The 13,710-nt window shown below is 69.3% G+C and overlaps 1 protein-coding gene across 2 annotated transcripts; it reads left to right on the top strand.

The window, feature by feature from the left end:
• The first annotated feature begins 337 nt into the window (after nucleotides 1–337).
• Nucleotides 338–13,321, top strand: DPYSL4 (dihydropyrimidinase like 4). Of its 2 annotated transcripts, none has more exons than XM_072804817.1 (14): nucleotides 338–496; nucleotides 3,343–3,431; nucleotides 3,982–4,166; nucleotides 5,920–6,084; nucleotides 6,624–6,685; nucleotides 6,777–6,857; nucleotides 8,519–8,587; nucleotides 8,880–9,000; nucleotides 9,819–9,975; nucleotides 10,257–10,398; nucleotides 10,952–11,122; nucleotides 11,454–11,633; nucleotides 11,821–11,986; nucleotides 12,617–13,321. In XM_072804817.1, exons 1-14 carry the CDS (start codon nucleotides 458–460, stop codon nucleotides 12,706–12,708), a joined length of 1,719 nt encoding a protein of 572 aa, XP_072660918.1. In that variant the 5' UTR covers nucleotides 338–457; the 3' UTR covers nucleotides 12,709–13,321. The 2 variants fall into 2 exon arrangements, with proteins under 2 accessions (XP_072660918.1, XP_072660919.1); XM_072804818.1 differs by lacking the exon at nucleotides 338–496 and adding an exon at nucleotides 3,556–3,810 and having other exon boundaries at nucleotides 3,346–3,431.
• The last annotated feature ends 389 nt before the right edge of the window (nucleotides 13,322–13,710 follow it).

Genomic DNA, 13,710 nt, shown 5'->3' with positions numbered 1-13,710 from the left:
GGGGAGTCGGGCCCCGCGGCCCCGGTTCGGTCCCGGGCGCTGGGTGCTCCGGGTCACCCGGGAGGCGGCGGCGGCCGCGGGGCAGGGGCGAGGCCGGGCCCGGCAGGACTGCGCGGGGCTCCCCGTCCTGGTTCCCCTGGTTCCCGGGGCGCAGAGCCCCTCCCTCCCCACCCCGCGCAGCGCGCGTCCGCGGGTGCGGCGGGGCCCGGGGCGCAGGGATCCGGGGAGCCGCCGGGTCCCCAGGGCGGCCGGGGCGGGGCTCGGATGCGAGGGGGCGGGGCGGGGCGGGGCGGGGGGCGGGAGCCGAGGGCCCGGGGGCGGGGGCGGGAGCCGAGGGCCCGGCGTGCTCGCACTCGGACGCCCCGCGCCCCCGCGTACGCCTCGGGGCTCTGCGCGCCCCCGCCCGGGACCCCCAGGCCGCCCCGCGGAGCCAGGCCGCGGCCGCAGGAGGAGCAGGATGTCGTTCCAGGGCAAGAAGAGCATCCCCCGGATCACGGTGAGCCCGCGCCCTCCCCCCCGCCCGCCCTCCCGCCGCCGGGGCTCCCGCGAGCGCCCCCCGCACCCCTGCCCGGCCGGGCCGGCTCCCCGGGACCTCGTCCGCGCCCGGGCCTGCTCCCCAGGGCGCGCAGGCGCCTCTCCGCGCGGTGCACGGGCGCCCGGCCTGGGCGGGGGGGGGGGCGGACTCGGTCCCGGGGCCCCGCGGGGTCGGCGGCGGCCGCGCCTTTGTTGGCACCGCGGAGGGGCCTGGGCGCCCCCGATGCTGTCCCCGCGCGCGCGGCCGCCTGGCCCCGGACCCGCCGCCGCGCTGCGAGCTCTTTGTCCGAGACAAAGCGGCTCGGCCCCCCCTAGCTCAGCCTGGGCCCCCGAGGCCTGCACCCCCACCAGCCGCGGCCGGAGCCCCCAGGGGGGCAGCGCCCAAGGTGACCGCGAGGGCACCCCGCAGCCCCGGCTTCAGGAGCAGAGGCCCCCAACGACAACCACATGCAGGGGGGCTGCGGGAGGTCACAGTCCACCCTGCTCTGCCGGGGAAACAAAGCGGCCCCTTCCAGGGGGCCTGGGCCCGGGGAGGCCGCGAGGGAGGCCGGGAGGGAGGCCAGGAGGGAGGCCGGGAGGGAGGCCCAGGCGCCGGCTGCTCAGGGGCAAGGGGCACCTGTTGGGTCTCGGGCTGAGACCGGACTGGGGAGTTGACCTCAGGAGAGGGCGTGGGTTGGTGGCTTCACTTCCTGAGATGCTCGGGGAGGAAGGAGGCCCTGTCCTTTCGGTGCAGGGCTGTCTCGGGGTCCAGCTGGATGTGGGAAGCCTGCCAGCCGCGTGCGCAGGGTTGGGGTCGCAGGGTTGGGGTCGGTGGGACGGCCTTGCTTGTTTAGGAAACTTCCACCCTCATCGTGGTGGCCATAGCACTTCATCCCCGCTGCACTTCTCTCTGGGCTCCAAACCCAGGAAGGTTTCCAAAGTCTGAGTTCAGGGGCCTGAAAAGGGGAGGAACGTCCAAGAGTAGGGGACACATGGACCACGGGTCTCTTCCTAACTGGGGGGCGATGGGGGGGCACGAGGACCACAGGTCTGTTCTGCCCACAGCCTTCCCCCTTCTGGCTGGGGTTCCCTTGGGCTTATCTGAGATCGAGTCGGTCCACTGGGCGGCTGCCTGTGGCCTGTGGCAGTGTGTCAGCTGGTGTGGACGGTGGGTGGTGGTCTCACTAGTGAGTGGGCACACGGACGTCGCAGGAAGGCTCCCGTGCAGCGGCTGTGTGTCGCCTCGTGGGGCTCCTGCTAATCTCCCGGCATCAGGCTGGAGTGTGAGGAGCGTCGGCCCCAGGCTGCAGCCCTGGCCTGGGCCCAGGTGGACACTTGGGAGCCCCGGGCAGGGGGCCAGCCGTCCCCGGGAGGCCCACCTGTCTTTCCTGGCCGGGCGGGTCAGAGCGTATGAGGCCCAAACACGGGGCCGGGAGGTAGGGCTGCCGAGCCAGGTTCCATCTAGGGCGTCCTGCATTCCGCGTCCCTGCTCGGTTTCCATTCTTCTCCCCCTGATTCTCCCCTGGGTCAGACCAGCAACCCGACGACCGTGCCGTGTTCCAGGTGCGCTGCCGCCCCTCCCCGCCATTAGGTGGGGTTCCTAGAAGTGGGTTTACGGCTGCCAAGCGCTGATCACCCACCCTCGGTGCCGTGGGGTGACCCACCAACGGCTGGCCTCGCTCGCTGGCCCTTGGTCCACCCATGCGGACACCCTCCCGGCAGCAGCACGGCCTGTGGTCACCCCGATGCCTTCCTGGCCCTTCACCCCACAGCCCGTCCATCAGCAGCCCCTGCCTACCCGGCTCCCAGCCTCTCTGGCCCCCGTCTCTGCTCGTCCCCCGGATTCCAGCCCGAGGTCCCCATCTCACCTGCGCAGGCTCACCAGGCCCCGGCTACCACCCCATTTCCATCCTTGAACACCACTTTCTACTTCTCACACCGACCAATGTGATGAACAGGCCGTGCTCAAGCCCCTGCTTAAGCCCCCACCGCCGAGGGGGGCACCCCAGTCCCACCACATCCCACCTGCTCCAGGCTCTCGGCCCCTCACCCTCCCTTCAGAAGATTCCGCCCCAGTTTCCCCTCGTGTCCAGTATCAACTCAAGCTCCTGCCCCAGGCCCTTTGCATGGGCTGCTCCTGGGCCTGGACCACGGCCCCGGGCCGCTGCATCCCCAGCCCCTCCAGTGGGCCCGTCTCTGTCCTGAGCAGCCCTGCCTCCTCGCCCATCACCCTGTGACGTCACCGTCTTTGTGCTCGTGATTTGTCTCGGTCTGCCATGGCTTTGTGTGACTTCCCGGCCTTGTCTGCCTCCCTGTGCTGGGACGCACCGCCCCCAGGGGTAGGGGCCCTGCCGGCTGGGGCGCTGCTCTAACCCCCCCGTTTGGCCGCACAATTCTGCTGTGAGCCGACTCCAGTTGCCCCTCCGGGAGCCGCCTGTGTGGGCGGAGGGGGGGACCCTCCCGGTCAGTGTGGGATGACGTGATTGTGTCCCCTCTCGGCTCAGCCCGAGCTCTGGGACTTAGGCGCTGACATGGAATGCACGTCATTGCTTTGCTCTCACATTGGCCCCCGTGGGTCGCTGTGGCCCTGGCGGGGTTGCACGGCCTGCCCGGCGGGTGTGGGACCCGCTCGGGTCCGCGGGAGCTGCCCACGTGCCGCTCTGCCACCAGGGTGGGGGACAGCAGACAGCGCGGGCTCCTGGGTCACATCTATACCCACGCGTTGTGCCTGAGGGTTTCCAGCATGATTCCCGGGTCAGAAGCTACAGGAACGATGTTGACAAACTCAGTTTGGAGAAAACTTATCTGTTTTTCATTTGTTTCCAATAGAGCGACCGCCTTTTGATCAAAGGTGGGAAGATCGTCAATGATGACCAGTCCTTTTACGCCGATCTGTACGTGGAAGATGGTCTGATAAAGTGAGTTTCTGCCTCAGATATCTGCACAGGTCACCTGTGCGCACGTTGGTCACCCCGTATGCACAGGTTTACTTTTGGGTAAAATCCACCTCAATTTTTTTTTTTTCCCTTTTCCAAAACCCAGTTCTAGCCCAGGCCTTTATGACAACGGAGCTCGCCAGCTAGGGGCGGGGTCTCGCTAGCAGGACCTGTATTTGTTATCACAGCTTCAGGACGATTGGGGGCTCACAGTGGGCGCTCAATAAACACTTACTGGCCGCACCTGTTAGCTCGTCTGCTGCTGTCAGGCAGCTCCAGCCCCTAGTCTGGAAGGGGCACCTAGTCGGTGCGGCAGCCGGAAGCCCAGGTGGACGTCGCCGGGGCAGGCACGCGGGCCCAGGTGGGACCTTCGCGCGACCGTCGTGAGCCCCTGGCCAGGGTGTCATGCTCTCTGACTGTCCCCGGGGGCCGGGCTGGGGAGGTCTTGGCCCCACCACCCTTCCCCTCAAGGGGCCCGAGCCCGCACTCTGTTCCAGGCTCTGCAAACAGTGAAATCTTGTGTTGCTTTCAGACAAATCGGAGAGAACCTCATTGTCCCTGGGGGCATCAAGACGGTGGATGCCCACGGCCTGTTGGTCCTGCCGGGCGGGGTGGACGTGCACACGAGGCTGCAGATGCCCGTCCTGGGCATGACCCCAGCAGATGACTTCTGCCAAGGGACCAAGGCCGCGCTGGCGGGAGGGACCACCATGATCCGTGAGTGTCTCCCGCGTGCCGAGCGTCCGCCTCCTGCCTTGCCCCGTTGGCCGGGTGTGTGTGTTGCGGGAAGAGCCTGACGCTAGGACGCGTTCTGGGGGGCTTGGGGCCTATTTCCCTTCATTACCCTTCAGTCTAGGAGATCCTTGCATATTCCCTGGTTACCGCCGTTCACACTGCGAGTCCTCCTGCCGCGGCCAGCTCCGCAACGCTCCTGGGGCTTCCGCGGGAGCACGTGGGTGTGTGCCCGGGACCTGATTGTGTCCTGGGAAGCTGGCAGCTGGCCAAGGACCAGGTTTTCAAAACTGCCTTTTGCACAAGCGAGGGCCATGTTGTCCGAAACAGGCACGTTTGCTCCTGAGCCTCTGGCGCTTGGTTTGCACAAAGTTCCTGCCCGGGGCCAGAAGGGGGCTGTGTGCTCTAGGAAAAGAACAAGAGGCAGTTACGGTGCCGCATCAGGTTGCCCCTGGTTCCCGCAGGAACCTTCACCGCGCGGCCCGGCAGGCAGGCCCCCCGCAGCGTGCCAGGCGCACTGGCTTGCCCCTGGGGAGCTCCACTGGTAGGCTCAGAGCCCGGACCTGACCCAGCCCTGGTCTCGCGGCCTTGAACGCCGCCAGCTCCACGGTGCCGCACGGGCATCTCTGCTGTGGTCCAGCCCCGGCCTGATGCACCTGGCCTGACGCACCTGGCCGAGCCTCGGCGCCGCCCCGTTCTAGCTGTTTGGCTCCAGGTAACTCCGCTAACTGTTAGAAGTCCCGTTTTGCTGACCTCCTCAGAAGGTTGTGAGGGTGATTTTGTGCACACGAGTTGCTGGGCCGTGCCTGGTGCACGGTGCATCCTGTCCCTGCTGCCACCGGAAGGGCCGTGCTGGGAAATCTGGGCTTCTGCACAAGTGACATTTCGCCGTGGCCAGAATCGTGCGTCGGTTTGGCTCACTCAACCACAAGGCAAAAAAAAAAAAAAAAAAAAAAAAAAACAGCCAACAATGGTCCATTTTTCAGTTTGACGAAGGAGACTGGCCATTGTTGGCCGCTGCTCATGCTCATCCCTGGTGGCCAAGGCCAGCGGGACACCTCCGTGGCCGTCACCTGCTCGTGCCAGAGCCGGGGCGTCAGACAAGCCGGCCGGGTGGGTGGCACCCCCTCCGCGGGGTCCTGGGCGTGAGATCGGAGCTGCGGGAAGCACGGGGCCCCCGTGAGGGGTGCACTGGGGGAAGGCCCAGCGTTGGCCGGTGACCCCTGGGTGCGTGTGGCCCGCGTTGGCCACCCCGCCTCGGAGCTCTCTCCCTGCACCCGGGAGAGGCCGTGAGCTGTTTGGACCTTGGACCTGAAGCCGGGTGAGGGACGTGAGGGTGCAGTGGCCGTGCCCTCCTGGTTCCCCGGGCGGGGGGCTGTTGAAGTGCACATGGTGAGGCGCCAGCAGGGGAGTCAGCCCTGGAAAGCGGCTCCCGCCCCCCCCCCCGCTGCTCCCCACGGGCCTTCCAGGTGCGCCCCCCTCATGCAGACCCCCGTGCGGGAGCTTAGCGCCCTACGCGCCCCCGTGCTCCCTGGGCTGCCCGTGTCCGGCGCGGGGTGGCTCGAGTCCCGCCTCGCCCTGGCTGCGCGTCGAAGGCCGGCGGCCGGGGGCGAGGACGCTGACAGAGCCGGTGGGCAGGTTCCCGGGAGCAGCCGGTCACTTGGGAACAGGAGCCCTGGAGGCCAGGGTGGTTCCTGGGGGCCGGGGGGCGCTCGGCTGACCGCGCCGCCCCCCGCAGTGGACCACGTGTTCCCCGACGCGGGCGTGAGCCTGCTGGCGGCCTACGAGCAGTGGCGGGAGCGCGCGGACAGTGGGGCCTGCTGTGACTACTCCCTGCACGTGGACGTGCCCCGCTGGCATGAGAGCATCCGGGAGGAGCTGGAGGCCCTGGTCAAGGACAAAGGTGAGGGCGTCCCCCGACACTGGCGGGGTGCCGGGGCGCGGGAGGGCCGAGGAGTCCGGGCTTCCCTGGTCCCGCTTCCCCCGGGCCCCTGGCCGCGCGGGGCTCTGCACCCGTGTGACCCCGGCGGTCGGGGTGGCCGGGAGGGGGGAGGTTGGACAAGCGGAAGGTCTGTCCTACTTCCAGAGGACCCAGGCGAGGAGGTGGCGGGCCTCTGTGTGAGAGACGCGCCCCGTAACCGTCCCTAGCCGTATCCCAGTCCCGTCACCCGCCGCGGGCCAAGGATGAGGGCCACCCGGGTCCTGGCGTCTGAACGCTCTCAAACCCGGTTTTCGGAGTGGCCTGTGCTGGAACAAGCCGGCCTACACCCAGGGCTTACTCTACCAGCCAAAGTCCTGAGCGGTTCATAGCGGTGCAGAGCGGACCCGAGTTAGTGACTAGGACCAGACCCCGTGGGCGAGGAGCTCGGGGAGCAGCGGAGGCTCCCGGGCGTCTGACCGACGGCAGGCCGAGCGCCCGGGCCCCTCTCGCCTCTCCTGCAGGTGTGAACTCCTTCCTGGTGTTCATGGCGTACAAGGACAGGTGCCAGTGCACGGACGGCCAGGTGAGCGCAGGTGTGAGGGGAGGGGCCCGGGGGCTTCCGGCTGCCGGCCCGAGGGACGCGGCCCCACGCGCCTGGTGCGCTGTCTTCCCAGATGTACGAGATCTTCAGCATCATCCGGGACCTGGGAGCCCTGGCCCAAGTGCACGCGGAGAATGGGGACATCGTGGAGGAGGTGCCGGGCCGGCTGCCTGCGGGGCGGGCGGGGCTGGTGTGCAGACACGCAGGTGTGAGCGCCCGAGGGAGGGAATAGTGCACACGGGCTGGCGAGCGGCGTCCCGGAGTCCGCGGTCGAGCAAGCACGAGCGCGGGAGCCCGGGGGGCGTTTGGCTCTAACACAGATTATTCCGTGATCATCACGCTTCTTATCAGAAGTTCCCCAGAACCAAAGTGTTGCTTTTGGGGGGACTGAGACAGGGGTTCCCGGTCCTCCTGCCCTGTGCATGGGGCCCCCGGAGGCTGTTCCTTCTGAGCGCAGCTGCTGGTCCCACACCTGCCCTCGGGCCCTGGCCTGTGGGGTGGGCACCCCCAGGTGCAGGCGCTGCGGGGTACCTTGGGGGCTGGGGGCTCCTCACACAGCAGCAGCCCCACCCCGCCACGAGGGCATCGTGGTTAGGAGGACGCAGTGGGTCCCGCTCAGTGCGCAGGCGGTGCGCAGGGCACGCCAGGAAGACACCCCCCAGTGTTGAGGGTCTCGTTACTGGGTCTTTGGGGCCCGGAAGCATTCTGCTTCTCCCCCATTCTTCACGGGGAAGCTTGGCATCCACGTCTTCGTTTATGCACGAGGCGGCTCAGACTCATGGCTCAGGGTCATCCGGGGCAAAAGCTTGGGGGGGGCAGGGCCCCCAGCACTCCCCGGGCACACCCCCTGCCCCCAGTGGAACACACTGCGGCCGGCAGGGTGCTCTCTCCAGCCCCGTACCTCACCTGTGATTCAGGGAGCTGGGGTCCCCCTGACCAGACCCACTGTGCTCCTGCACCCTGAGTCCTCTGGTTGGTGATTCTGGGGCGCCTGGCTCCCATGAAACGTGGGGGGGGTCAAGGCATATCTCGGGGGGCATGACTCACGTGAGAGATCAGGAGTCAGGACTCACGTGAGAGATTGTGGGTCAGGGCACCAGGAGATGGGGGGTCAGGGCTCATGAGAGGGGGGGGTCAGGGCTCATCTGGGGCATCAGGGCTCACAGGATGTGGGGGGTCAGAGCTCACAGGAGGTGGGGGGTCAGGGCTCATCTTGGGGGGCAGGACTTACATGAGAGATTGGGGGTCAAGGCTCACGGGATATGTGGGGGGGTCAGGGCTGATCCCAGGGGTCAGGGCTCATGGGAGGGGTGGGGGGTCAGGGTTTCCGGGAGTTGGGGGTCAGAGCGCTCTTGGGGGTCAGGGCTCCAGGAGGTGGGGGGTCAGGATGCTTCTTGGGAGTCAGGCCTCCGGGAGTTGGGGGGTCAGGGTGCTTCTCAGGGGTCAGGGCTCCAGGAGGTGGGGGAGTCATGCTCCCGGGAGGTGGAGGGTCAGGGCCCCCGGGAGGTAGGAGGGTCAGGGCTCATTTTGGGGGCAGGACTTACATGAGAGATTGGGAGTCAGGGCTCACGGGAGGGGTGGGGCGGGTCGGAGCTCACGGGAGTGGTGGGGGGTCAGGGCGCTTCTCGGGGGTCAGGACCCGTGGGGGGTCAGGGTTCACGGGAGGTGAGGGGTCAGGGCTCATCCTGGGGGTCAGGGCTCCCGGGAGGCGGGGGTCAGGGCTCATCCCGGGGCGAGGTCTGCTTGCATCACAGCCAGACGGAGGCGCTGCGCCCCGCCTGCACCCGCCTGAGCGTGTGGCCCCGGGTTATGCAGGAGCAGAAGCGGCTGCTGGAGCTCGGCGTCACCGGGCCTGAGGGCCATGTGCTTAGCCGCCCCGAGGAGGTAGGAGGACGCCGCTGCCCTGGGCAGAGCCTGACCCGCGCGGGGCGGGGCTGTGACTCGTCCTCTGGGAGGCTCGAAGCAACGGGCCCTACCCCCTCTGGGCTCGGTCCCCACGACCACGGTGGCCCCCAGGCCTTGCCCAGAGGGACGGGCTCTGGGTCCACCCACCACCCGGGCCGAGCGCCGGGCTGGGTCCTCTGTCACGCACGGCAGCCCCTCTGGGCCCAGGGTCCCTGGGGGGCGGTCAGGAGGCCCCGGGGCCCTGGCCCGGCCTGAGCGCCCCTGTCCCCAGGTGGAGGCCGAGGCCGTGTACCGCGCCGTCACTGTCGCCAAGCAGGCCAACTGCCCCCTGTACGTCACCAAAGTGATGAGCAAGGGTGCGGCCGACGTGGTCGCCCAAGCCAAGCGCAAGGGTGAGTGCCAGGCCCGGGTCCCCAGACGCTTGCTGGGGGGGGGGCGGGGAGTTCTCTCTGGGGGTCAGGGGTCACGCTCTCAGGAGCTGGGCTGGGTAAACTGAGGCTCAGCGCAGGGCAGGCTCGACAGAGGCAGCGGCCCACCTGGCCTCTTGGTGGTGGGGGTCACAGGCGAGGGCCCCAGGAGCGTGGCCTCTGGGAGGTGCAGGTGCTGGTCCCTCTCTGGGGGCCCAGTCTCCTGTCTCGTCGGGGTAGCACCTGCTCCCCAGGTGCCTTGAAGCAAGAGGCCTGTCAGCCCTGTTTGTTCAGACGTGACGGCCGGTCCCCGTGTGTGTCACGTACGTGCACCTGTGCCGTCTCTGCGTGTGAGGGCGCCCCGGACTCTGTGCCATGGAACTTGGCCCCCAGCGGGAGCCCCACATCACTGCTCGCCGTGCACCTCTGTGCCTGTGGAGCTGGGTTGCACGCCCTGCGGGCTGGGGGGCCTCTGCCCATAGAGCAGCCCAGCTGGGGGGCAGGGGGTGCACAGGAGACCCCGGGGTCCAGGGGATGGGCCTCAGAGGGCAGAGGCAGGCCGAGCTGATCCCGTCGCCCTGCCGCCACGGCCTGGCTGCGTCCCCAGCAGGCCTGACCTCCGGCAGCCATGTGAGGGACCGGGGTCTGCAGAGGGCCCCCCACCTGGGGAGGTCCAGGCGCCCCAGAAGCTGGAGACAGGCTGTCCAGGGTCGGGAACATGCGGGGCAGCTGGGGGTCCCCACCCCCGGGTTCTGGGGGGCAGGCAGGCGGCCCAGGGGAGCCTCTCACGCGTCTCCCTGCAGGGGTGGTGGTGTTCGGGGAGCCCATCACTGCCAGCCTGGGCAGCAACGGCTCCCACTACTGGAGCAAGAACTGGGCGAAGGCCGCGGCCTTCGTCACGTCCCCCCCGGTCAGCCCGGACCCCAGCACTGCCGACCACCTCACCTCCCTGCTGTCCAGGTAGGAGCCGCCCCCAGCGCCCCCGGTGCCCCCGCCCTGGCCCGTGAGCTCCCCCGCGGGCAGCCCCGGCCTCTGTGCAAACCCAGGCCCAGGGCCCCCCGGGCAGAGCCCCTGCTGCACCGGCCCCTCCCCGTGCCCCACACCGAGGCGGCCGCGCTGCCCTCCTGGACTCCCCCACCCGGGGGCTGTGCTGGCCTGTGGGGGGGGGCAAAGCCGACCGGCCTCTGCTGGCTCCGGAGAGTCAGGCCACCGTGCGCTCGTCTGACCCTGGCTTCTCTCAGCGGGGACCTGCAGGTGACCGGCAGCGCCCACTGCACCTTCACCACCGCCCAGAAGGCCGTGGGCAAGGACAACTTCACGCTCATCCCCGAGGGCACAAACGGCATCGAGGAGCGCATGTCTGTGGTCTGGGAGAAATGTGTGGTGAGCAGCGTGGGGAGCCGGTTGTCCTCCACGCGCCCCGGCAGGGGAGGCCGCTTGACCAGCAGACACGTGGGACAGAGGGCAGCGTGTGTGGCCCCGGGCGTGGGTCCCCCAGCCCTGCCATCCAGGGCTCCCCAGACGTTGGGTCCTGGTGCCCCTGGAGGAGGCCCCGGCCCTCCCCCGATTCCCGTCACCTGCAGGAGGCACCCGGGGGGTGGGGCCCCTGTGTCCCCTAGGCTCCCCGAAACGCCGGAGATTTCCCAGGCTGCCCGCACCCCCAAACTCCAGCCCTGGCCCCGGGTCCCCCAGGGGGACCGTCCCGTCCTTCAGGGGACACCAGCACCGTCAAAATGTCAGCACTGACCGACTCGCACAGCGGGCACGCCTGAGAGGGCCCCTGGGTTCCCAGGCAGTGGCGCCCTCGTGGGCGCGCGGTTCTTGCTGCAAGGGGGACGTGGGCCGCTGTCCACACAGAAGCCTGGAGCCCGGCCCCCGGGGGTCGTCAGGACGAGCGATACCCGCCCCCCATCAGCTTGGCTGTCTTGCTTCCCAGGCCTCCGGGAAGATGGACGAGAACGAGTTTGTGGCTGTGACCAGTACAAACGCAGCCAAAATCTTCAACGTGTACCCGAGGAAGGGGCGCGTGGCTGTGGGTTCCGACGCTGACCTGGTTATTTGGAACCCCAAGGCCACGAAAATCATCTCCGCCAAGACTCACAATCTGGTAAGAGACGCCTGGTCCCTAAGTCAGGGTCAGGGTCAGCGCGCGGGGGCCCTAGGGACGTGCACCGCACACCTGCCGCACACCTGCCCCCCCTCGCGGGACACTCCGCCCTGGTAGAGGCTCATCCGAGTGCCCTCGGTCCAGAGCACCAGGGCTCAGGGACCCGCACCGCGGGCTGTGGCCACTTCCTTCTGAATTCCGGCCCCGCCGAGGTGACCAGTTCTGGCCGGAGGTCCTAGAACGGGCCTCCGAGGACGCCGGGCGGCCTGCCGTGGGCTGAGGGGCGACGGGCTCGGTGCCACGGTCCAGGCCCTGCGCCCTGTCTCCCCAGAACGTGGAATACAACATCTTTGAAGGCCTCGAGTGCCGAGGAGCGCCCACGGTGGTCATAAGCCAGGGCAGGGTTGTGCTGGAGGACGGGAACATGTTCGTCACCCCGGGGACCGGCCGCTTCATCCCCCGGAAGACGTTCCCCGACTTCGTCTACAAGAGGATAAAGGCGCGCAACCGGGTGAGCCTGAGGCAGGCGGCGGAGGCTGCCGTTCTTGGGCCTGGTCGTGCCCGCGAGGCTTCTCGCCGGGTGGGCCCCGCCTGCTGCGCACCTGTGAGCACACACGTGTAGCTGGGGGGGGTGTTGGCACCGCAGGTGCCCCTGGGGGGAGCCCGGCCCCCCTCACGCCCAGCCCCTCGGCCCGCAGCTGGCGGAGATCCACGGCGTGCCCCGCGGCCTCTACGACGGGCCTGTCCACGAGGTGATGCTGCCTGCCAAGCCGGGCGGCAGTGCCCAGGCCCGCGCCTCCTGCCCGGGGAAGGTCTCGGTGCCCCCCGTGCGCAACCTGCACCGGTCGGGGTTCAGCCTGTCTGGTGAGTGGGGCCGGTGGGGGCTCCCCTGGGCTCACAGGTACCAGGGCCCCCGCGGACGGGTGGTGTGGGGACCCGGGGCAGGGCCCGGGGTGTGGGCCAGTGGGGAGACCCCGCCCCGCCCCAGCGTCTGCCCCAGTGAGGCCGTGGTGACGCCACCTTCCATCAGCCACGCTGAGCCCTGGGTACAGGGGGGGGGTGTCTCTGTGGGGAGCCCCGCCAGCCCTAGAATTGCAGGTGAGGCACATCATTGAGGAGTCTGTGAGCGCGGGGACGGCCTGGGGGGCTCGGGTGGCTGCTGGGCCTCTGCTCGGGGACCTGGCTGCGCTTCCAGCCCGCTGTGACCGGCTCTCCTGTGAACCAGGGCCAGGCCCGCTTCCCGCACCCGACGGCCCGGCCCGGCCTCCCCGACCCAGGGACACCCAGGCCCGGAGCCGGTCCCCTTGAAAGCCAGGGTCCTCTTACAAGGGGGGGCAGCCTTCTCCGGTCACGGGCCAGGACCCACAGGCGGGAGGAGCAGCCTGGCCCCCACTGCTCTCCTGGGGCAGCCTCGTCCCTGCACCGGGCCGTTGCGGGTTGGGGGGCGCAGGGGGCTCTGCGGGTGTAGCCAGCACGTCCCCGTCCTCCTCACAGGGTCCCAGGCCGACGACCACATTGCCCGGCGCACGGCCCAGAAGATCATGGCCCCCCCCGGCGGACGCTCCAACATCACGTCTCTGTCTTAGGGGCCCCGCGGGGCTCGGGGCAGTGGCTGCGGGGGACCCCGCTCCTCACGGAGCTCTCCCTCTGTCACACTTACCTGAAAGGTGCTTGGCCTCCCTCCCCCCCCGAGCCCCCCCGTTTCGGGGTCCCCGGTCCTGAAGGAGGAGCCCGTGCAGCGAGAGGGGTGTCACTGCCAGGCTGAGGAGGCTGGACGCGGTGGCGGGTCACCCGGCGGCTCTCAGGACAGCCCGGGGCTGCACCCGGCCAGGGCCCAGAGGACCGGGTGTGCAGCAGGCCGGGCCGCCCTCCCCGCGGTGGTCACCGCCCCCGTCCGCCCAGCGTGGGGAGCCCCCGGGAGCTCGCCCCTGCCCCAGAGCCGGTGACGTCAGGGACCCTCGGAACTTAGCGAAAGGCGGCCTCGTTTGTCCGTTTGCTGAGGACCAGACTCCCGCTCCCGTAGCCCGCGTCCGGGGAGCCTTAGGATCCTTTAGCGGAGATGCCTCCTCTACTAGGCCGCGCCCCGGTAGTTGACTAGAGCAGCAGTTTGTGCATCGAGGACACCTGTAGCCAGGAACCTGCATGCCACCCACAGCGCGGCGGCCCGAGTCGGGTCAATTAAAGGTGTCTGGGTTAGAAGCCGCTGGCGTGTGGCCCCTGACTTCTCCGCCCCTGCACCGCCTTCTCACCAGGGGTTGACGCGCGGGGGACACTTTGGGGGGCTCAGTGACCTCGGGAACACCGGGGCTGGCTGCACGGCTGGCCCCCCAGGGATGGCCCGGGTCCGGCTGCGGGCAGAGCAGACACAGGGGCCCCAGGCCAGCCGGCCAGACACAGCCACGGGGCTGCTGGGGTGACCCCGGTCGGAGGGTCAGAGGCGAGGCTGGGGCTGCAGGGGCCCCACCCACAGACGCGAGCCCTGGCCCTGCGCCCTCAAGGCGGAGCAGCTCAGGGTTTTGGCCCAGAAGGAACTGCCGGGCTGGCCGGGCCCCACCTGCTTCATGGAAGTGGTGCCAGTTGCGCCCCCA

The sequence above is a fragment of the Canis lupus genome, chromosome 29, assembly GCF_048164855.1.
Source record: "Canis lupus baileyi chromosome 29, mCanLup2.hap1, whole genome shotgun sequence".
Taxonomy (NCBI): Eukaryota; Metazoa; Chordata; class Mammalia; order Carnivora; family Canidae; genus Canis; species Canis lupus.
The sequence above is the reverse complement of the archived record's forward strand: the minus strand, read 5'-3'. Positions and strand labels throughout refer to the sequence as shown.

Bases quoted from the DNA above. Each gene is read 5' to 3' on its own strand.
- DPYSL4 (XM_072804817.1), top strand. From the start codon at position 458: ATGTCGTTCCAGGGCAAGAAGAGCATCCCCCGGATCACG. The intron at 9,001-9,818 runs GTGAGTGCCAGG...GTCTCCCTGCAG, and splicing joins CGCCCAAGCCAAGCGCAAGG to GGGTGGTGGTGTTCGGGGAG. The intron at 11,123-11,453 runs GTAAGAGACGCC...CTGTCTCCCCAG, and splicing joins CCGCCAAGACTCACAATCTG to AACGTGGAATACAACATCTT.